This window comes from Peromyscus leucopus, chromosome 4 (genome assembly GCF_004664715.2).
Source record: "Peromyscus leucopus breed LL Stock chromosome 4, UCI_PerLeu_2.1, whole genome shotgun sequence".
In the NCBI taxonomy this organism is placed as follows: Eukaryota; Metazoa; Chordata; class Mammalia; order Rodentia; family Cricetidae; genus Peromyscus; species Peromyscus leucopus.
In genome coordinates, this window is record NC_051066.1 from 19,449,949 (window position 1) to 19,475,071 (window position 25,123).

At 36.8% G+C, this 25,123-nt stretch overlaps 1 protein-coding gene across 5 annotated transcripts in view; it reads right to left on the reverse strand.

Annotated features, from left to right (window-relative positions):
- Lrp1b (LDL receptor related protein 1B) overlaps nucleotides 1-25,123 on the reverse strand; it is a 1,927,307-nt gene that overhangs the window by 842,783 nt on the left and 1,059,401 nt on the right. For all 5 annotated transcript variants that reach the window (XM_037205578.1, XM_028868856.2, XM_037205579.1 and 2 more), the window contains exons 8-9: nucleotides 7,548-7,770; nucleotides 3,042-3,213 (exon numbers count right to left, since the gene is read on the reverse strand). In XM_037205578.1, coding sequence (XP_037061473.1) covers nucleotides 3,042-3,213; nucleotides 7,548-7,770 — 395 coding nt within the window. The remainder of the gene's footprint in view (nucleotides 1-3,041; nucleotides 3,214-7,547; nucleotides 7,771-25,123) is intronic.

The window sequence follows — 25,123 nt, forward strand, 5'->3', positions numbered from 1 at the left end:
TGGAATAAGTTTTTCAAAAAATTGAAGAAATATTAATTAAATGTGTTCATATATATGCAAGTAAAATTAATATGTTTTGTTGTTTTGGGAACAAGATTTGTGTACTTATTTAAATGACATTTAAAAAGAAAGACAGGAAACCATAAAAGATGGCAGAAAAATAATACCAGTGTAGGGACTTGAGCAAAGGTTTTTTTCCTCGCTACCATCTGGGCAGCCACACTGGGAAAGACAGAGTTTGGGTAATATCTGAACTGATGAGAAATGCTAAGTCACAACAAATGTTTCTAATATTTGAGTCCATTGTTATTGTGAGTACCTTGCCAGTGAATAAAGTCTGTGTATGCCTGTAGTTGTAGAAAATTGAAGATTGAAATTATGGCCTGGAAATGTGTTTTGTGAATGTTTAGAATTAGAGAAGATCAAAATGGAAAACTACGTGAATAAGACTATGTGAATAAGAAAGATTGTGGTCAAAAAGAATGAATACTGTTACTGTGTCTGTAAAAGTCTGCCTATTCTTAGAATTATACTTTTAATGAACTCTTAGTTAAAAGTGAGGTGAATAGCATGACTAATTTATTTTATAGTCAAGGTAATTGACTTGAAAAAGAATACTTTCTTCTTTCTGTATCCATCATTTTTCTAAGAGGGAAAAATGAGTGGAATGTTCTTTTAGTGAATCCTTTCACTGCTGAGCAACATCTTAAGGCTTCTGGAGTAGCTTGGGTAATAAACCATCCTGTTGCCATCATCATTTCCACTTTTCCTCTTCATCACCACCTTTTCTTTCTTCATTAGCTATCAGCATGCAAACGTTCCAGCATTTATGCATCTTGTAAAAGAAACAGCTTCTCATTGCACTGATTCACATAAGGCATGTGATTATCAATGGTCATTGCTCATTTTCTCCATCTCCATTCCTCTGTCTCCTTCAAACTGACTTCAATCACATATCACTGTCAAAATGTCACTCTCAGATGTCAATAACCTTCACATAGTCACGTACCAAGGTCACTTGGATTTTCTGAACTGCTTCTTGGTGTCATCATTTAGCTTCTCTATTCTTGACTTATGGTGATATGTTCGAATGTCATGATTTGAAACTCTTCACATAAACTAACTTCCCTGGTGTTTACAGCTATTGCAATGGTGTTAAATACTGCCGCTATGTCCATCACTCCAGCACCTATATCCATCCCGATCTTCCCTACTAAATGTGAATATATAGTCTTGTATATGAATGTATTTCTTAATATCTACATTTAAGTTTATAATGGACATCTGAAATAACCCATAAGACTCAACTCAGTCTTCTAAATTGTTTTGTATTCCATTTTTAAAAATTTATTTGGTTTCAATTATTTTAACAAAACAATTGCCATCCTTCTTGACTCCTTATCTCTTATATCCATTCAGGATATGTTCATAAAGATCCAGAATTTATCCAGCACTAGGGAGGCAGTGCTGAGTCTGAGGCCACCCTGGTCTACAACATATCTTCCAGGACAGCCAGAGTGGTTACACAGAGAAACCCTGTCTCGAAAAAAAAATTTTAAAACCAAAAAAAAAAAAATCCCAATTTACTCTTACTTCTCTTCACTTGACTACTAATGTCTTGGAACAATCCACCATCTCTTCTAATCATCTGTCTCCCACTCCCGACAGCCTATTGTCAGTTCCATACATCTATGGATTGTTCATAAAGGCTATACAGGTCATGACACTCTGTTGAATGATTTCCTATGATTCCTATTTCGTGAAAAGATAAAGAGTTTTTTATGATAATCTACAAGCTTCTACTGGCTACATACTTTATGATTTCTCTAGTTTTATTTGCCCCCTCCTGTCCTTAGTCATTTTACTTAAGACAGATAAGTATCCTGGATGCTCCAGAGCAGTCTAGGCATGTTCTCTCCTCATGGTTTGGAGCTTACAGACCTCTCTCTGCAAACTTTTCCCTCCAGAAATCACTGTGCTTCTCATACTCAATTTCTTGAAGTTTGTATTCAGTGCCATCTTTCTAGTGATAAATCTTTTGTCTGTTCTACAAAAAATTGCAAGCTCTGCATCCCTGATGCTCTAGATCTTCCTTATCTGCTTTTCTCTTATATAGCAGTTGTTTATAATAAAATTAATAATTAACCTTACTCATTTTGTATTGTATTGTCTCCAATAAGATGTAAGTTCCATAAAGGCAAAAATACTTTGGTTTTAGTTTACTAATATATTCCCAGTATATAGAATAAATTTTGGTGCATAGTAATTGTACATGAATAATTAGCAAATACAGAACACCTAACATCAAATTCTAATAAACTTCTCTGCAAAGTTCAAAACTGAATTTATTACAAACCTGTTTGTGACACTGCCCTGCCTCAGATGGTTATACATTGATATTTAATAATTCTACATTAGTTTTATTTGAAATATAAATATAGAAAGACGACAGAAATCTAGGGTGGTGATATTCTGCTCTAAAATAAGGTTATATTACTAGGCCTAAATTGGGCTGCTGAATAGCATTATTAACCTACTATGAAAATAATTATGTTGTGTTTTTGAAAAACACTTTAAACTACTGCAGATAGCTTTAATTTTTTAATGGACTTTTTAAATAAAGCAATTGGGATATTAAATCAGGAGAACCTGAACTACGACTAGTGGGCACCAGGCAAGAGCCACAGAAAATAACCTGGTTTTAAATTTGCCTCCAAAAAATGATAAAAAAAAAATCAGAAATAAAACTTAGCATCTGAGCTCCATGTCTACATACATCACAATGGAAAGCTGCTTGCTGAGACTAAATCTAGCCATCATTTCAATCCCATGGTTGTAGAAACAATTTGATAGGAGCTGAGCAGTTTGTCATTTAGACTTGAGAAGTGAGCTCTATTCTATTCTATCAAGCAGAAATGCACATTTTTCCTGTCAAAACAGAGAATTTATGATACCCTCTTTAACACCACACAGAAGCACAAGGACTATGTTCCCATTGAAGCTGCTGTTAGGGAGGCCATTGAGGAGCCCCTGTGGCTTACCTGTTGGCTGAGTTCTTTTCTGATAGGTTCGGATTCCTCGAGCATTTTCCATTTTAATTATTGAGTGAATATCAGTTCCATTAAATCTATTTATTCGTATGATATTGAAGTTATCAGAACTGATTGCATATAAATAATCTTCAAATACAGTTATGCCATAGAGATGTTTAACCTGAAAAGAGCATCAAATAAAGCTATGACTTTTAATTGTGCTGCTTTTAATGTGAAAGAAAAACTACTATTACAAGTGTGAAGAATGTCCAGAGTCAGATATTATCATTTATTTTCTTTCAAAGAACATTCCAATAATTTCTTTTTTTTTTTTTTTTTTTTTTTTTTTGGTTTTTCGAGACAGGGTTTCTCTGTGTAGCTTTGCGCCTTTCCTGGAGCTCACTTGGTAGCCCAGGCTGGCCTCGAACTCACAGAGATCCGCCTGCCTCTGCCTCCCGAGTGCTGGGATTAAAGGCGTGCGCCACCACGCCCGGCTAAAGCTCAAGTTAGTCAAGTAGGGGTGTGGGGGGAGACAATGTTAAACAGCTTAACAATAACCCACAACCTTCGGACCAACTGATTCCAATAATTTCTACTCTTTTTAGTGAAGGATAAGATACAGTAGTGGATAAAATCATTTTATATGCACGGGAAATAATTATATTCATGTTTCATCAGGAATATATGCTTTATAGTTTCTGTCCAAGACTAGCAAGAACCATACCTTGAAATGCATTCACTGATATGTTGTGTTAGAATTAATGTAATTTGAGACATTTTATAGGCTACTTGCTCATATAGTCATAGATATATAGGCAGTGCAGAATCATAACTGTGCCCAAATGATTTAAGAAGAAAACAACTTTGAATATTTGTTTCATATGTTGAAAGTCACATTTTGTCATAAGTTATATTAGACTAATATTTAATGCAGGGTGGAAAATAGTATAGAAAGAAATCACATATATGAAATTATGATGAACAAAATTTCAGCATTTTACTCAAAATGTCATGATTTTTAAAACCTTTTAATACTGGCAACTAGAATGCAATTATGATGCTTATTGCTATGTGTACAATTAGATTAGTAACTTGATGCTGTTTTGTTAAAGGTTTGTGTATTGAAGTGAGAATTGAGAGTTTGAAGTTCATAGAAGCTTCCAGTAGGATAGAAAGGAGACTGATCACTTGTTTTCTGAACTGCTGAGAATGGAGGCTAATGGTTTTCTTGAATTATATGTAATTTGAAATGGTTCTGGTCTGGATATTTGGAGTTATTACTGAATGTTGTAAGGATTTTTATGAGGACCATTGCTCACTATTTTTAGAGACACTATCCTGGGCTCTGTTAAAACACTAAGATCTTCAGCTGAGAATGTAAGAATGTATGATTTTTTTGTGAAACTACTAAAAATTTGTAAAATTCATTAACAAGAATACCTTGCCAATTATATGGTTACAGCCTAGATGGACCATTATGATTCCCTGGCCCTTTTTTGAAGCACAAGGAAAGAAAAATTGGCTTTAGTGTTGTTTCAGGATAGTCTATTTCTTCTTGTCTAGTGTAAAAATGACTGGCAAGAATTAATGTGAAGGATTATTCCATGTTAGAGACCCCCCAAATAACTTTCCATTGTTACATCATAGGAAGTGCGTGTACACATTTATGCTGTGAGGGAGGGGATGTATGCATTTACTGGTATCATTTTTCTTTCACACAGCTGATATCATGGTGACCAAATACACCAATGACTGAGTATTGATTTGGGCAATGTTTTTTTTTTTTTTTTTCACATTAGAGGGTATAAACAAGCTGCACTCCTTGCTTTGGTCAGGATATGAGATCCTCTGCATGTTGTGTCTATTATTATGATATTCTGATATTTTATACAGGCTGTCAGTTCACATCCTATAAAGAAAACCATTATGATATAAGAGACAATTGGCTAGGGTAGAAAATTTGTTCACATGGCAAAAACTAAGTTTTATTCAACAGCTCCTCAGTTTTATTCATCTAAGTCTGTTTCTATATTTTAAAACTTTTAAAGACTATATCTACATTGTAGTACTCGATGTCATACTTAGCATATGTTTAGGGAGCAAGCCAAACACAGGCAACAGAAATAAGGAAGAAGGATAACTAAACTTTCGATGGTTGGGGTATAGCTCATTTGGTAAAGTACTTGCTTTACTAATTTCCATGTTTGCAGAAAAAACTGAGTTCCATTCCAAGAGCTCGCACAAAAAGTAGAGAGGTGTTGTGTGGCTTTGTAATCCTAGAACTGGGGTGGCAGTGATAGGAGGATCCATATACTCTGCCCAGTCAACCTGGAAGAACTGAAGAGATCCAGGCCAAGCAGAGAACCTGTCTCAAAAAACATGGTGAATGGCACCTGAGGAAAGACACCTAAAGTTAACCACTGACCTCTATAAATGTGCACTTGTAAGCTCCCTGACTCTGACACACAGGATATGGAGATTCCACAACAGTAAAGAGGATTTGTTGCATAATCATGAGGACAAGAGTTTAAATTACAGCACTATTCTAATAAGCGAGAAGCCCTGCACCTGTAACATCACCACTGGTTTCTATTCTCATAGTTCATTCATGAAAACACATGTGCATACACTATACAAACATAAATGAATAAAACAATAATAATAATGAGGGAGTAAAGTGGAGACTAGGCATTTAAGTGGCTTTTAATCGTTTTTAAATATTTATTTTTATTTTATTTTAAAATATGTATATATGCATATTTCTACATGTGGATTTGTGCATATAAGTGCAGCATCCACTGAGGTCAGAAGATAGTGTCAGATAGTGAACTTAGAAGTTAGGAGCAACCTAAGTGGGTGCTGGGAACTGCACTTAGGTCCTCGGTAAGAGCAGTACACACTCTTAACCACTAAGCCATCTCTACAGGCCAGTGAAAGACTTTTAAAATAATTAGGAGGAAAATCATTTGAATTCTCCATTCAATGTTTAATTTTTAATGGTGAATAAATAAAATAAAGTCTATCATAATCATCTTAGAAATCAGTTACACAGAACGGCATCACCAAGGGTTGCCAAAGACACTGAACACTTTAGGACAGGTGAAGATATGAGGGGAACAATTGCCCCAACATTGGATAGTTTATATAAATGGCCCATGTTAATGTTTTCATTTATCAAGGATCATGAACTGCATTATGAATGTGATGAGAGAAAAAGTCACTGTAAGTGGTATGACAGAATGTGCCTACCATGTACTGCAACAGAAATCAAAGAGACTCCATTATTAACTCTACTAACTCACTGAAAACCGCCTAAGAAATTGATATAACATGAGAGCCAAATAAAAGTGGGAAAAAAACGCCAGTGAAAAAGGCGTATTTCAACTAAGTTTATTAAGGCATTTATGGAGCATTGTCTGAAAAAAAAAAAAAAAGAAAGAAAGAAAGAAAGACATCAACAAAACCCCTAGCGCACAGGCAAGAATATTGATGTTTGAAATTTCACAAAAAACTCATTTAGGAATACACAAATGAATCAGTTGGCAAAATTAAGTCTAACAATATTAAAATAATTAGGATATTTTTGTGAGCACGCATTTGCTTTTGTTAGCAAACTATTTTTAATGTCCCATGGGACAGATGGTAGTGCAGCTCCATATCAATAAATGGCTTGAATCAGTTTTCAGAAAGTAGGTCATGACATCTGTCCTGTTCTGGGGAGTTTCTCTCCCTTGCAAATACAGCACTTTTGCATTCCTGGTCTCACTTATGTTTATTTGCATTCAACAAAGAAGGAAAGATGCAAGAGGCATCTACAGTGTCATGGTTGTGATGACTCATTTTGGCTGTCAACTTGGCTGCATCCTGAATCAACTAAAGCCAGATTTGCGAGGGATTTTCTTAATTAGATCATTTGAAATCAGAATACCCTCCCCAGATATGAATCATTTTAGGTGGGAACAGTCACGCTAAAACACTCTCTGGTAGCAGCCCAAATAAAAGGACATGGAGAAAGGAAACTTGCTTTTTTGCCTGCTTGCCCTCACTTTGGCAGGCAAGGTCACTGATCCTGTTGCTCAGGCATTCCCTTATTGATATTAGACCTTAGTTCTTTGGGATTCCAACCTAGAATGAAGACCAGCAGCTCTCTAGGAATTTTCCAGAGTATCCAGTCTCTACTAGATTCTTTGCCTTTCCATCAGGAAACAGTCATTGTTGTACTAACCAGACCACAGACTATAAGCCACTCTAGTAAATCCCCTACACACACACACACACACACACACACACACACATCCATGATGTTCCCTTAGTGGAACCTGACAAATTTAATAGGTATATCCTAGTATCACTGTGACTAGAACATCCTCCTAAATAAAATATGCATCTTAAGTTTGTGAGCCATTAAATCTTATCTTTAAGGTATTTTCAATGCTACAAGTTTTAATCTCTAGAAGAGTACCATACATTCAGTTTATTATGGTAGCTGCATTTTTCTAACAAAATTGTACTTACTTGTCTACCTTGAACAATAGTATGCCTGTTTTTTCCTTGGTAGTCTACTACTCCCACATAGTCCAAGTAGAGATCTACCCAATAAACCAATCTGTTGACGAGGTCCAATGCCAGGGCAGCTGGCTGTTCTGCCTTGGAATAAACTATCCTTGTTCTGTTCATCCCATCCATGTCACATCTCTCTACTTTGGGAACGTCCCCATAGTCAGTAAAGAAAAGTTTTCTGTTGAAAGAAAAATAAATGTTAAGATGAAGGGAGAAAAAGCACATTTGATAGAGCCATCTGTAAAAAGCAGAACTTTCCTACTAATTTATTTCAGTAGTTACATCTGCTAGCTTCCCATAACCATTTCCATATAATATCAGTCATAAACAGAGGAATCTGCTAATGAATATTGCAGGGCATAAGGGAGCAGGTTAAGCAACAACTGTAAAATTTCCTCAAAACCAATGACTGTGGTGGGTTTATTTTCGTATCAGCAGAGTTTCTTTAAGCCTCATAGAGTCAGTGCATCCATCCCATTAAGGATAAGCCACTGAAGCAAGCCAAGTCACCAGGCCAGGGCATGTGAGCCACCAGACGTTATCTCCAACCTGATTTCCAAATTGCTGGTAATATTTGTCCCCTATAAAACCTATTCTGTGAAGCTCTGCAATGTTTGCAGAAAACAGCAAACTGGGAAGGGAATGAAGCACGGAAAAAGAGTCGACTTGCTGTTTGCAGCACTGGAAATACAACACAAAAAAAAAGTGATCCCCAGCTCTAGTCCACATGCTTCCCTACTCTGAGAATTGCATGCAGGAAATGAAGGATACCTCTCTACTTCTCTTAATATATTTTGAAGAAAGGCTGAAACAAAATGCTCACTTCTGGGACAAGAAATCTCTTCAAGCAGTTCTGAGACTGCCAAAGGTTTAAATGCACCTGGAACACTTGAGTGCTTAATATTTGATTAGTATTCACAATGTTTAGTAAACACAAATCAATTTCAATTATCCTGACAATAGTTAACAAGATTTCCACTCATGAGACTTAATTGCATTTGTAAAGAGAAGACCATCTTGCCTTGACTTAAATATAATCTCAAGAATAATCTAATTTACAGTGACTGAGCAATATGAAGATTGCCTGGAGTATAGAATATTGGATTTTACAAACTTGGAGAATTAGTTTTTAGTTACTTTTCTTCAACATTCTTGAATTATCTAACACAATGAGGTCTCTTTCAAGCTAAAAAGTAGTATTTAAGCTGTAATTTTAACTTAGCTTTTTCTGCATGGGAGGCTTTTAAACATTAATGTATAGTGTTCTGCACTAATGGGAGCCCGTTTCTTTATGAGTTCTTGAAAGATAGTCATATCTCAGCAAGTTAAACATTTCAAGTGACAGTCCAGAGAGACAGCTTTCTGTTTCAGTGAAGGACAAATAAAAAGGCCTAAATATATTCCAGGATCATCTCCTCTCTCCTTTGTCTGTATTTCCCTCCCTGTTCCCTGCACCCTTCTGATATCCCCACCTTTCCTCAGTCTTAGCCAATTTGACTATAGCTCACCCAAGTTAAATTTCCACAAGGAGTACTTTTCTTTTCTTATAGAAAATACAGTAAGGAAATACATAAAGAGCCCCCCTCCATATGTTCTAAGCAGAACAGTGTCTGCTATTGTTATAGGAGGTCTATCCCATGACATAAACCATCTAATTTGCTTCCCATTTCAAATTATTTCATTTCATGTAGGTGAAGAGAACTTGTTATTTTGTAGGTACTGAGGGTGGCAGAAGCTTGACACAACATGGACTGTGTGATACCCAGAGACTGTATAGCTATGAAGTGTAGCCATATTGCTCAGCAGTTGAGACAGAAGAGCAGTGAGGGCTGGTTAAGAGCACTTGGTGCTCTTTCATGGGGACCTGGGTTCAGTGTTCAACACCAGTTTACAACACCAGTTCCATGGTATCTGATGGCTTCTTCCAACCTCCCCAGGCACCAGTCAAAGACATGTGTGGAGGCAAAACACTTAGACACATAAAATAAAATAAATCTAAAACACATAGAAAACAAAATCAACAAACTAACAAAAAAGAGCAAAGACTGGTCTAGAAATGAAGACTTATCTGAAGCTTTGAGTTGCAGAACAGAGGACAGAAGAGTTCAGAGGTCGGAGAGATAGGAGGTCAGAGAAAGCAGACATTGCTAGATGTGTGAGAGTAACATTCCAGGAAGAAGGATCAGAATGGTTGGCAGAGTCAAACTTCACAAAAAGTATCTTTCAAGAGGAGGCCATTATTTGATATTTATTAAAGTATAAGTAAGGTTGATATTTTGATGAAGAATAATTTATTGATACAGATTAGGTTATAATGGACAACATACAAACAGTTCTACAAGTTTTTCAGTAATATTGAAGTACAACTTCAGGAATAAGACAAGTGATTTACAGATATGTTCAACATCATAATGAGCATGGTTATACTAACTCTAGACAAAATTTCACCCACTCCTGAGGTAAATTTTGTGTGTGTGTGTGTGTGTGTGTGTGTGTGTGTGTATGTGTGTGTGTGTGTAATTTACTATATATAGTATATACAATATATATGTATATACATATATATATAATTTACTATATATTTGTGGTGTGATTTACTAAAATTTTACTGTTTCAGTAAAGAGTAAAGAAAACAGGAGGATTTGGGATATGTAAAGAAGAGCTGAACTAGAAGAGTAAAGAATTTATTTCTGTACTCACTTCTAGCATATTGTAGAATACTTTACACCCAAGGAACACTGATAATTGTTTTTTACACTAAATTGAACCTCCATGGATATGGTGTACTATGGTCCTATGGTCACATTTAACTGTAATCTAAAAAAAAAAAAAAAAAAAAAAAAATGGAGTCATTGTGACTTTGAATGAGAAACATTTCCCACAGGTTGAAGTTTTTGAGCACTTGGTCCCATGTTGGTTGCACTGTCTAGGGGGGTGGGGATGGGATCCTTAGGAGGTGGAGCCTTGTTGGAGGACATCTGTCACTGAGTGCAGGATTTGAGAGCTTATGGTCTTACCCCACTTCCAATTTAATTTCTCTTTGTGTCCAGTTAAAAATGAGATCCTTCGTGTATATGTACCACATTTTATATATCCATTCTTAAGTTGAAGGGCATCTAGGTTGTTTCCAGGTTCTGCCTATTACAAACAATGCTGATATGAACATAGCTGAGCAAGTGCCCTTGTGGTATGATTGAGCATTCCTTGGGTATATGCCCAAGAGTGGTATAGCTGGATCTTGGGGGAGGTTGATTCCCAATTTTCTAAGAAAGTGCCATATTGATTTCCAAAGTGGTTGTACAAGCTTGCATTCCCACCAGCAGTGGAGGAGAGTTCCCTTAGATCTACATCCTCTCCAGCATAAGGTGTCTTCGGTGTTTTTGATCTTAGCCATTCTGACAGGCATAAGGTGGTATCTCAGAGTTGTTTTAATTTGCATTTCCCTGATAATTAGGGATGTTGAGCAATTCCTTAAACGTCTTTCAGCCATTTGAGTTTCTTCTTTCAAGAATTCTGTTTAGTTCTATAGCCATTTCTTAATTGGACTGTTGGGCATTTTGATGTCTAATTTCTTGAGTTCCTTATATATTCTGGATGTCAGATGTGGGGTTGGTGAAGACCTTTTTCCATTCTGTAGGCTGTTGCTTTGCCTTGTTGACCGTATCCTTTGCTCTACAAATCTCGGTTTCAAAAAGTCCCATTGATTTGATTGTTTCTCTCAGTGTCTGAGCTACTGGTGTTATATTTAGGGAGTGATCTCCTATGCCAATGCATTCAAGACAACAGTGACATCATGAGGTTTGCAGGCAAATGGATGGATCTGGAAAAAATCATCCTGAGTGAGGTAACCCAGACTCATAAAGACAAACATGGTATGTACTCTCATAGGAGGATACGAGATGTGGAACAAGGATGACTGAACTGCTACTCACCTCACCAGGGAGGCTACCTTGAAAACAGGACCCCAAGAAAGACACGGGGATCGCCCAAATATAGAGAAATGAATGAGATCTACATGAACAGCCTGGACGTGAGTGGGGATAATGAAGGGCGAGGGTTGAGGGAAAAAGAGCTTGGGGGAGCAGGAGATCCCAGCTGGATCAAGAGCAGAGAGGGAGAACAAGGAATAGGAGACCATGGTGAATGAGGATCACATGTGAATAGGAAGAAGCAAAGTGCTAGAGAGGCCCACAGAAATCTACAAAGATACCCCCACAATAGACTGCTGGCAATGGTCAAGAGACAGCCCGAACTGACCTATTCTGGTGATGGGATGGCCAAACACCCTATTTGTCATGCTAGAAACTCCATCCAATGACTGAGGGAACTGGATGCAGAGATCCATGGCTAGGCCCCCGGTGGAGCTCCAGGAGTCCAATTGGCGAGAAAGAGGAGGGTTTATGTGAGCAAGAATTGTTGAGATCAAGGTTGGATAAAGCACAGGGACAAATGGTCAAACGAGTGGAAACACATGAACTATGAACCAATGGCTGAGGGGCCCCCAACTGGATCAGGCCCTCTGAATGGGTAAGACAGTTGATTGGCTTGATCTGTTTGAGAGGCATCCAGGCAGTGGAACTGGGTCCTGTGCTCATTACATGAGTTGGCTATTTGAAACCTGGGGCTTATGCAGGGATGCTTGGCTCGGCCTGGAAGGAGGAGACTGGACCTGCCTGGACTGAGTCTACCAGGTTGATCTCAATCCTGGGGGAGGCATTGCCGTGGAGGAGGTGGGAATGGGGGGTAGGCTGGGAGGAAGGGGAGGGGGCAGGAGGGGGGAGAACAAGGGAATCCATGGCTGATATGTACAACTAAATTATATTGTAAAATAAAATTAAATTAAATTAAAAAAAAAATAACAAGATCCTTCAGCTTCCTGCTCTGGCTATCTGTTGCTGTGCCTACCTGTCCATTACAGACAGACTTGATGGAATCATGAGCCAAAATTAGCTTTTTCTTTGGTAAGTTGCTTTTTGTCATGAGTTATCATAAACAGAAATAACTAATACAGAAGGAGTCCTCAAAGATGGCTTCCTGGCCACAGCACTTGATAAAAGTCTGTACCATCATAGCAAACTTGCTCTGTTGCTGCCCACTTACATTTTTGCTTAATTTTACTGTAATTTTAACTTCATGTTAAAGATAAAGCTAAGACCAGGCACAGTGGCACACACCTGTTCTAATCCCAGAAATTGAAAGTAGAGGATCAGGAGTTCTAGGTCATTCTCTACTATATAGCACATTTTGGGTTAACCAGGGCTACATGAGAAACTATTTTAACTGAAATATACCTCTGTAATTATTGTAAAATAAAAGCTAAATTGTTCTCTAGACTAAAAAGTCATCTTTCATTCCTATATTTCCCTGACTCTTAGTCAAAGTAAATACTATTACATTGTCCACATTATTCTATTATCTTTAGACATTATCACATAGAAGTAACATTATTTTCATTTAAGGATGAAAGATGTTCAATGTGCATAATTTACCATGGCCAGAAACACAGCATGAACCCCATGCCATTTTTTGGTCTCATTATTTTGAAGGAATTTCAAACTTAAGCAAAAATTTTACATATGGTGGAACTATGACTGCCTGTGGTCCATGTTTGGATGCACCATTTCTTCAAAATGTATTCCTTAGCTTGGAATATTTGGAGTTGCCTGATTTTTCTACTGATTAGATTAAGCTATGCCTTTTGGTCTGAAATATGATAGTTCCATCCTTTGTTGTTATTGCCTTTTGGACTTAGAACAAGAGAAAAGCCTACAGCCAGCTCCAGAAGTTGTATAAAAAGTAAACAGAAATGGCTTTTGGAATTCAATTTCATCTTTTTTTTCCCTATGTTTTTCTGAACACTAAGTCTTTATTAAAAGATTTTACTTTTATTTTAATTATGTGTCTATGTGTGTGGGTTAGTGGAAATGAGTACAGTAACCCTGAAGGCCAGGGGAGGGTGTTGGGTCCCCTGCAGCTGGAGTGACAGGTGGTAGCGAGCCATTGGGAACTAAACTCTGTTCCTCTGGAAGAGCAGTTTGTGCTCTTAATTGCTGATTGATTTCTCCAGATCCAAATAGTTAACTCTTGATTTTAAGAATCCACAGTCTTCATTTCAGAAATCCTCCCCAGTCACCCTCTTCTGAAGCCTCCACATAGCACAGATTTGCACAGAAATCACCTGTTAGTTTGTACAGTGGTTCTCAATCTGTGGGTTATGACTCCCAAAGAGGATCAGAAAACACAGATATTTGCATTGTGATTTGTAACAGTAGCAAAATTACACATATGAAGTAACAACAGAAATAACTTTATGGTTGTGGATCGCCACAACATGAGGAACTCTACTAAAGGGTCACAGCATTTGGAAGGTTGAAAACCACTGGTTTTATACTGTTCCATGGAGACCAGCCCTGTCCTGCTCTATGCCCTCCCTACTCATTTAGAACTTCAGTTGCGTGTTTGTCCTCCTGGTCTTCATATCTGTGCTAGCAATCTTTTTTCCTATATCATTACACACACTAAACAGACAATAGCATCAGAGTACTCTTTTATTGTGCTACATTTCATTTGAAAGTCCTTCTAGTTTTCTATTTTTACCATCATCAAATCTCAGACTAAAATAAATTAATATTCTAAGTGTTATCTGTTTCTGAGATGTTTAACTAATAAAGAAATGGTTGTTTTGGAGGGCTACTCATCTAGTTCACAGTTCTTGTATCACTGCCTCTCCAGTGAAGAGGAGTTTATTATTTCAGATTCATTATCACATCACATATTGTGAACCATTTCCCTCTGACATCTTATTGAATGTATTTGCAGTCTTGATTTACTATAGACGTGTACATTTGACTTAGTGGAGGGTAGCAGGAAACTTTGAGAATCATTGGTTTAGCCTTTGCAACAAAGATTAAAAGTTCCTGAGGAAGTGCGCAGGTGGTGATAGAGAATTGTGTTTACAGGCAGGACTTCAATCACCCCTAAATATTAAAGCAAAGCAATTGTCACACATATACCTTAAAACAAGTTTTTGCTTTTTATTTTTTTTTATTTATTTATTTATTTTGCAGGGGGCGGGTGTTTGCTTGTTTGGTTTTTGTTGTTTGGTGATAAGTCTAAGAATTACTTTGGTCCATGGTGTCTGCTGCCACAGTGCTGCCAAGCTCTTGTGTGGAAGGACACAGGCCCTGTAGGTGCACTGCACCTGGGCTTTCATGTTATTTTGTTCCTCCCTCTTAGCTTCAGTCAGAAGGTAATCATGGAGGTGAGAAGTGGGTAAGAGAGGTTATAGTACTCAAAATTGCTCAACACTAGTCACTTTAACTCTAATCAATTGATGTTCCAGTACAAGACATTTCACATAACAATATTCACAACAGGAATCCCTAAGAAGGTGAATGCAAAACTAGAGTCCATATATGCCAAACCTGAGAATATCTATAGTGCTCTGATCATGGCCCAGCCAACACTCCTTGTCTCATAATCATGTATAAATGATGGTAACTCAATTGTTTCCATTTCAGAAAAATGATATATAATTTCTTTGAAAGTATTATACTGGGAACTTAATTCTGTAATCATTCTTATAGTAATTTAGTGCTATCCAAAGAGCATCATTTGTAATACAATTTTATATTTTTCTTCTATTATATATATAAATTTGAACAGGAAAGCAATTTTCCACATTATCTAGAGTAATTAAAGTGTACTCAGAATTAAAGTAAGAATATTAAATATTTAACACTACAGTTCTCGAAAGCAGTAGTGAATCTGAAAGGGTAATGAGTCTCTCTTACAAGAGGTTAAAATTCAAATTCCATTAGCTCTTGCTATTTAAGCTTCTAGAAGATAAACAATTAAACTATTTTCTCTGTCTAGCTAAGCCTGCAAGACAGTTATTTATTGATTTTTACTTGTTTGACGTTTTCGCTTCTGTTGTTTGTGAAACCTCTGTTGTCCTTGGTTTTCAGTCTATACATAAACACACAGAAATTAAACTTGACATGCAGGCTCCCACTTTCAGCCAGCATGTCTGGATTCTGAAAACATTTCTCCTAATAATTTCTCCAAAAGTGTCTGTGTATTGGATATGGTGGGCAGTAAAGTTGGTCTGTTCTCCACGATCATCTTCAAAATGTTGCCCCTCTACAAGTGTTTTTGAGAGTCTCAGCTGTATAGGCAAGCCTTTAATAACAGCATATCCTGACCCTTTGAATGGAAGTTCACCATGAACACACAATGATAGGCTAGGGTTTGCAGAGTCATTAGGACCTTCTCTCCCAATAAGTTAAACAAATAGGTGTAGTGTCTGCCCAATGGGCAGTGCTGTAATAGGTCAAGTGAACAGGCAGTGTGGGCCAGGAGGAAAAAGCAATCCTGGAGCCTGGGCATACAGCAGGAGACAAAGAGGAAGAAGGAGAGTACAAGGCTTCCATGTTTTCAGGCTTTGGGGCCCAACCCAGTCTCTGGCTTTGGACCTGGAGACACAAGACATTATCTAGGCCTCCATCACAATTTTCTATTTCTTTGAGCAGGCTTTAGATGCATCCATAGCAGAAACCAGCATGCCCTGGCTAATCTATTATATGCTTGATGAGCCCAGAGATTCAGAAGACTCTTTGTTAAATGTTGACAGAGTAAGCATCATATTATGATTTGGGAAGCAGTGTTTTAAAGGGCTGATACTAGTGTCTGAATCATTTTAAGAGTTACAAATAAACCTTATATCATTCCATCCAACACTCAACTCTTATATAAAAAGAAAATAACTTTAAAAATGTAGAGGGTATCTGAAATCTTTCTTGCCTTTCATGAAAACATAAAGCAGACTTTAATAGTAAACAATAATTTGTCTAAAAATAAAATTTATTTGTGTGTGTGTGTGTGTGTGTGTGTGTGTGTGTGAGTGTGTGTGTGTGACAGGCCTGTAATCATAGTTACCTAGGAAGCTGGGGTAAGAAAATATTAACTTTGAGGCCTGTAGGAGCTCAGAGTGAATTCAAGGACAGCCTCAGCAATTTAGTAGGGCCCTGTTTCAAAAGGTAACATGAATTTTGGGTTTATAGCTCAGTAGTAGAACACTTGTCCAATGACTGAGAGGACCTCGGTTTGAATCTTAAGAGTTCCTGACTTCAAACCAATAATGCCTGTAGATCATTTTTTAAAATCACGTATGAATCTACCTTCAATCTGACTTTCATTTCCTATAATTCCAGAGCCAGTTATTCAGCAAATAATAAGCTTGCCATTTTAAAAGAATGGGATAAAATAGGAGGAAGTGGAGTCACGTGTTGCAATATTCAAGCAGTGTCCTCCTTTTCTGTAGGACCGTATATTTCAGTGATGGCTGACAGGTCACAGAAGGAGAAGGGCTGCTCACTCACCTGCTTTCCTGAGTTTGCTATTACCCGAGGCTAGAAAGGAAGCCATCAGCCAGAGAAGCTGGGCTCAACTTAACTTGTATGTCATCACAACTTTCCCTTCTTCCTCCACTTCCCTTTTCTCTTAGAACCATTTGGTTTATGTTCCTTCACACTGTCCATGGCTTCACACTGGACTAACATTTTCACCACTAGCCAGCCATTAATCTTTGAATGTAACTGAAGTCTCATTTTGTAAAATCTCTGGATAAGTCTCACACATTGTCTGCATTACTGACAGTAGCCATCCCAAAGGAACGTCTAGAACTTTCAGATTCTTCTTCATTATTTAGATTTCTACATCTACCTATCTGTCTTATTGGGCCCTTCAACCCATGGAATCAATACTCTGATATTTGCAGAATAATTGTTCCAAACATTTGTCTTTTGTTCTTTAGTCTCTTTTTTTGACTATGGTCTTCCACTCTTAGGATATGTGGAGCACAAATCATAGTGGAATAAATAGATGGTATTACTGGAATGGAAATGTGATGCTTGATATTGACTTTAAACCTGTATTTTAAAAAAGCCCTGTATGTAAAGAATTTCTAGACTAGGTTAATTGAAATTTGGAGAGCTATCATGAATGGAGGCTCATCCTGTGGGTTATGTTAGCATTCATCTTTGTCTCTGCCATTGAATGTAGATGAAATGTGACCAGTTGTCTCATGCTCCTGTCTGTCTTCATGCCTTTCCTTTCTTACCAGGATGGACTGTACTCAAACTGTTAGCTGAAATATGCTATTCCTTGAGTTGCTTTTATCAGTCACATTGTCACAGAGACTCATTGAGTAGCTAGCACACAATAGCCTCTCTAAACACCATTGATGCCTTCACTCATTCACCACACAACATCTCACTTTGCATCTGGTTGCTCAGTATTCCCTGAAGGTTCCCAGTGCAGCAGTTCTTGGACACTGAGACATTGTGCCCCCAGCTGGATCAAGAACAGAGAGGGTAAAAGTCACATTTTTAACTTAGTCAAAAGTGGTGGGCATGATCTGCTCTCAACTAAATCACTAGCTACATCTAGCAGTGTCTGTCCAACTCTGACACCTCTCCAATAAGATGGCAGCATCCTTCTGTTTTTTCAAATGTCTTGTCTTTTAATAGTCAAGCATTGTCTTCTTTCTGAACTACTTATATTCTGTCCTCAGCTTAAAAAATAGTTTCTGCTATGCTATTTCATTATGTGACTTCACTTATTAATTTTAATGTTAACTTCTAATCTTTGCAGTTTTTCAAATATCCATTTAATCAATCTGACAAAATATTAGGGTATTTTGTAATTGTTTGACTAATATTAGTCTATATGTTGCTTGCATTATATATATATATATATATATATATATATATGCATACACATGTATAAAACCTATTAAGAGAACACATGCTGTATATATCCATATATTCCTCAATTTGGGGACTGACTTTTTTGTATTGAGATAATAAAATATAAGCCTGAGATTTGAAATTAGGTTAGAAGATCTAGAAAGTGGTTTATGTCATTCTAGTACAGAGAAAAAAGTTTTCCATATTATCTAGCATAGCTATCTGTAATTCTACTTGAGAACCAATCATTAGTAATAAGTTATTGGTTGGCTCTATGTATTTACATTGCTCTTTTGCATAATTCCATTTTAAGAATTTTCACTAGGCAGTATGTTTATTCATAGTTAGATTTGAAGACTCTTTTGTCCATTCAATTTTAATTTTAGCAATATCTCACCCAAATGACTGCACCTTACAGATACCATCTTGTAATAACACTTTGCTATATTCAAGGGGTTTAGACTAACTAATTCTCTAATCCAGCATAATTCTGTTTCTTTCTTTACTTTAGAGTAAGATATAACTAAACTGAGTTTTTATAATTTATAATACCATCTCCTGTGAGATGATCACACTGAAAATACTGGGGAGTACACTCAGAAATTCCATCTTGGTATTATGCATTAATTTAGGGAGAAGGGACAGAAACAGAAGAGACTAAAAATAGGCCATGATGCTTAAAAATTGGAGATAAGGACAACTGGAGCCGTTTTTTAGTACAGTATTAATTTTCACAACCCACACTTTTTTGTCTGTGCTGAAGATCAAACCAAAGGTTTTGTACATTTTAGTTATCACCCTATCATTTAGTTACACCTTCATCTTCTAAAATTTATTTTTAAAATTTATTGTGAGTTTTCTCAAATCTACCTATCTTATAAGATCTCAAATTGCAGTTTCCTTCACTTCAAAGAATATAGTTTATATTCTATGTAGAATACTTTCCATGGCCAAAGGCAGTACTTACTTAGGACTCTTTTAAGGAATACAGTTTTAAGGAATGCCACAACTCAAATCTCATATTAAATATATTTATTCATGAAGAACAGTAAAATATTTGATGTAATATATTAAAACTCAGAACTTGCTGTTTGAGATATACAAAGGGGTACAACCACATTTCCACACTTAAGGAATCCCTGTTGGTTTGTACAGGCATTCTTCTGAATTGTAATAACACAGGTGGCTGTCTTGGAAGTGACTCCTTAAGTATCCATGAAGTTGAGTACTGCCAAGCAAATCTGGTTCACTGTTACGCTAATTACTAAATAGCCAAGCTGTCAATTTCTTTTCTAACTTCTTTTGAAATGGTAGAGCACAGTGTGTAGCAAAAAAGAATTTTTAACTAGAGCATAGCTTTTCATATTGTTTTATACCTGTGTGCACATCTCATCAATGTGCAATCATATCTCACTGCCATGAAGTCCTATGATTATGTAGACACAAATCACACTGTAAAAATATAACAATGTTTTTTTATTGTTATTCAGTGTTCTTTGACCCAGCTGTGAAGGAAAAACATACTAAGAGAAAAAAGTCAGAAATTCTGTATAACTTTTTGATAATAGTTTTGTTTAAATCTCTAGGTTTGGTTTTAAGCATAAATATAACACCAAACTCCAACTGAGTTGGTGCAACTAAGAATATCAAGTGAAGTTTGTTCAGGAAAAGCTTTCCATACTCAACTTGTAAAATGTATATTTTGTTTATTACCAGGTACTTCTAGGCAAGGATTGCTGAATGAACACCAGAGTTATAAATCCATAAAAGTATGCTTAGCCATATTGACATAGATGCCAGTATTTACATGTTCATCCAGCTGTGTTTCTCTGATATAAGGATTCATAATGTGATAGATGTCTATGTTTCAAACCAATGATTCTAAAATTTTGTGAATTTACTAATCAGGTGTCCCCTGCAAAAGTCTCCAAGTCCATAAAACCATTGTGATGGGAACTTTGATAATATATAACATAAATAAATATTAACTTGCTCTTTGAACCTGTAATTACTGTTTCAGAAATTTATCTTAAAGACACATATCTGCACAAATATTCAATATAGTAAATTGTTCACTGTGTTGTTATTGGTAATGGCAGAAATATAGACAATTTGTTCATTGGACCTCTGTTGCTTCTATGTTTAGTAATTCATTTTCAGAAAATCAGGTTATAATTTCTAAGAATGCAATAAGGAATTTCGACATATTTGTCCCACTCACCACAGAAAAGAAACAGTGATATTACTGATGATAAACATACTCAACTTTTGGTATAACTGTCAACACGTGCAATCACTATGGAAAGCAGTATGGAAATTTCCCAAAGAGCTAAAAATAGATCTGTCATATGACCCAGCAAAAGTACTCCTGCACACCATCCCAAAGGCTCTTTCTCTTACTTCAGAGGTACTTGCATATATGCATGCATAGCTTCTCCATACATGATGGCCAGGAAATGAAAACAATCTACATGTCTATTAACTGACTAGTGGGTAATAAGAAATGAAATACATAAAATAATATTGTGTTATTAGAATTGTTGTACACTTAGAAGTGGAAAATAATATGTTGAGTAAGGTAACCAATGTCCAGATAGATGAATGCTGTATATTCCTTCCCATGGGCTATCTAAGCTACGGCTTTAATAGGGTAATGTATGCGTTTAATTTGAAGTCCCTATAGAGGTCAGGTAGAAAGAAAAGATCTATTTGATGGAGAATGGAAAAGAAAAAACAGAAAAGAGCCTTAAGAGAAGGGGGTCAGTAGAACATAGGTGACCTGAAAGTGGAGAAGACAGTAATGCTGGTAGAATGGTTTACTTTGGAAGGAGAATGGCTGCTAAGAGTATGGGTGTGTGAAAACCTACAGAAACCTACTATTCAATGAGGAGATCAAATAAAATTTAAAAAGGAGTTTGAACATTTTGCATACGTGGATATTACTCTTCCCTCAAGTTATAGTTTATTAAATGAGAATCACAGACAAGGTGTGGATTATATCCCTATGTGCTGTCGACCACTGAGGTACATTGAAGGCCCTCTAACAGTTATTGCCCTTGCTCTTCATTACCCCCCCACCCCCCGAACTTGATGCCAAGCCCTGATTGCTGAAGACATCACATACTTTCATCACAGGACACAAAAATATAAAGCTGGAACTAAACTTCCATCATGTTGATTAGCTTATAGTGTCAGAGGTACTCTGCAAGCAGCTGAGGGGAGAAACTGAGGCATGTCATCAGTATGCTTACCCAGCTGTGCACTTTGTAAACTGATGTAATGATTGTCCAGGTAAGATGGGCACCTGCTGCAGTAGTGACATTATAATGGAGGTGTGGTGGTTTGAATAAGAATAGCCCCCCTAGGTGCACATTTGAAGGCTTTGTCTCCAGTTAGTGAAACTGTTTGAGAATCATTAGTTTGTATGACTTTATTGGAGTAGGTGTGGCCTGGTTCAAGCAGTTGTGTCACTGGGGATAGGTTTTAAAGTTTCAGAAGCCAATACCAGTCCTCACTTTCTCAGTCTACAGCTTGCAGATCAAATGTGAGCGCTCAGCTACTTCTCCATCACCCTGCCTGCCTGCCACTACGTTCTCTGCCATGATGATTATGGACTACCCTCTGAAACTGTAAAGCAAGCCTCCAATTAAATGATTCCTTCTACATGTTGCCTTGGTCATGGTATTTATTTTATCAGTAGAACAATAACTAAGACTTGGGAATCTTTTTATTGTGTTTGAGGTCCATTCTACAGGAGGGAACTTGTCTGGCACAGTTAGCTTGGTCAAAAGTCCAAGGCTAAGGATGTCATAGACACTTAGAGGAACCTTGCACTTACCAAATGTACCTGTGAAACTGCCTTCTCTATATTTACATCAAAACATATCGATTGTGTTACTGTCAGCATTCATCAGAGAAGCTTTTTCATCATAGTCATTAATACAGCTAATGAAGAGACTTCTAACAGACTAAACTACTAAGAATAAGAGCCGGTAGAATTCTTCCTAAAGAAGACATCAATATCCCTCCGTTCAAGACTCATGGAACATCACTATAGAGGAGGCAGAAAGAATGTAAGAGCTAGAGGACAGGAATATGAGATGCAAAACAAAACAAACAAACAAACAAAACATAGGAAATAACAACAAAGGTTTTATACAAGACCAGTACATAATTTGACCTCTCAACATTTCATCAGAGCTCGGAGAGAGGCTCAGGAGGCCCAGTTGGTCTCCAAGGAATTATTGGCAGTTAATGATTGGGGAAGGGTATTACTTTCTTTTAGTGAAATGGCCAATAAATAACTTAACATGCATTCTTAGGCAAGCAACCCTAATTAAATTCAGCTAGTCGCACACAAGGAGACAAGAAAGCAGAAGTTGTTGGGAAGAAGCACTTCATCAAGAGAGCAAGGGGAAGGACAGCAGGAAGGGGTGAAAACAATTAAAATTCATTATCTGCATGTATGAAACTGTCAAAGAATAAAAACAGACCTGTACCTGATAAATGACAGCAGTAACATTACTGCAGAGTTGAGTCTCTCCTGGAGCATTTGGATGATAGAAATAGCTAATGTCCTAAAGCCCTGTGAAAGGTTAATTCATGCAAGATCATTCTCAGTTTTCCCACACATGTAAGTGGAGATGATAGCACTTACATTTGAAGTGCTTTGAAATTACTAAATGAAAGTGAGCACAGCTGACTCACAAGCTTTTTAATATTTAAACACAGGATAATGACCCTGTAAATAATGATGCTCTAAACCCACTTAATCTCAGATTCTTCCCTCCTCCCATCTATCCTTCCTCATTCAAAGGTTTTAAAAACAACTCCATCTCTTCAGTTAAAATTTATACTAATACATATACACAAATATCTACATAACGATATTAAAGAGATAGATGCCCACTGAAGGCTATCATTAATAAAAGTGGCTAACGGCAGATCTTTAATTCAGATTAGTTACTTTTATGAAGACCAAATGAAACTTTGAAAAATAACCCCATTTATCACGTGTAGATTACTTAAATTATTTTGATTCAAGATTAGGATGGAAGTATTTTGAAAATAAGAACTATAATCTTAATGGATTCATTTAAAGTTTTATCTATAAAACACTTTTACTTTTCTAAGAATCAGCTAAGTATTATTTGGAATTTCTGCCCCAGTTTACTCAATCAGTATTTAAAGTCTAAGATTTATAGCAATTATATTGACAAAAATAAAAGGCCTTTGGTTCAAACAAATTTTTGTTGAGATGTTTGATATAATCATAAGAACTTATAAATAGCATTACATACATATCTATGAGTAGGTTTAACTTTTCTAGAGAAGCACAGGTTTGTCAAAGGGCCCATTCCTGTCTGTGGAAGGGGCAGACGTAACACAACTCAGAGAGTTTTGCTTTCCACCATGTAAACTAAGAAATTCCATGTTAATACAGAATTTCAGGTCACAGCAGAAAACTCAAAGTTTGTGAAGAGGTACAGCACAACGCCATTGGAACTGAGCTCTGGAAGGACCTAAGACAGTATAGTGGTGAATCAAAGGTGAAAAAGGCCCTTTGCTCCACCAATACCATCCAGTCCATGTTCTCACAATTCGTATGATGCCTAGAAAACTATCAGTTTAATCTATTGTGATCTCATCCCAACAACACAACTGCATTTTAGTAAAAGGATATTTGCAGTGATACTTTATTTGTGCTGAAATGTGATATTTTATTTATATGTTAATAAATAAAGTTACCTGGAGATCAGAGGTCAAATAGCCATAAACAGAAGTCAGGTGTGGTAGCCCATGCCCTTAATCTGATCACATGGCAGACAGAGTTTCTGTGTGGTCAAGAACACAGCCAAGTGTGGTGACACAAGCCTTTAATGCCAGTACCAACCATAGGGACCTGGAGGTCTGTATAGACAGGCAGTGACAAGCAAGTCATGTGGCTGAGCTTAGAGCCAATGAGAAGGCAGAACAGAAAGGCAATAAAAGCACAGGTCAGGCAGGAAGAAACTCTCTCTGTGGAAGCTACTGCTGGTGGTAAGCTCAGGCTAGCCATGTCTATTGCTCTGAACTCTTCAGCTGTTACCTTTGTATTTGGCTCTCTGTTTCTTATTTAATAAGACTGCTTAGAAATTCATCTACAGATGTTCATAGAATTATTCTCACAATCTTTATGTAACTCTGTGTTGAAACTACTTACTCTTTTCTCTGTGACTAAACATTGATTTAGTTATGACAGTGGTGAAAGAAAAGTGATCACTTGTCTGTATGAATGCTAAAGGAGACCTTTACAGCTCCTTTCCAGGACAGTTCTCATCCCACTATTGTATAAATAATTGCAGAGAAGCAGACACTGACAGTCCCCAAGTTAACAAGTGGCACTAAGCTTTTACTAGAGGAGCAGTGAAATGCCAAGTTAATGTGCATAAATTGGAGAAAAATACAGACAGCTTTAACTTGGCAGAAAAAAAAAATGGCATATGAGGTTCCAATGAGCAAGTTCAAGGTAATGTATTTGAGGGAAAAAAATTAAAATTATTTGAGTAGGAGACTGAGTCCTACTTTTATTACTTGTTTAATTGATCCACACAGGTGGTCTCATCTTACTTAATATCTTTTTTCCTAATTCTTTTATTGATAGTTTAATTAGAAGAAATTATTCTCTGAGGACATCAATCTAAAGTGCTACAGTAGCCAAAACAGTCTAGGCATAAACAAGAGACACATTAGAAAAAAGTGGAAATATTATTTGATCTGTGCAATTGTTGCCATGGAGAATAT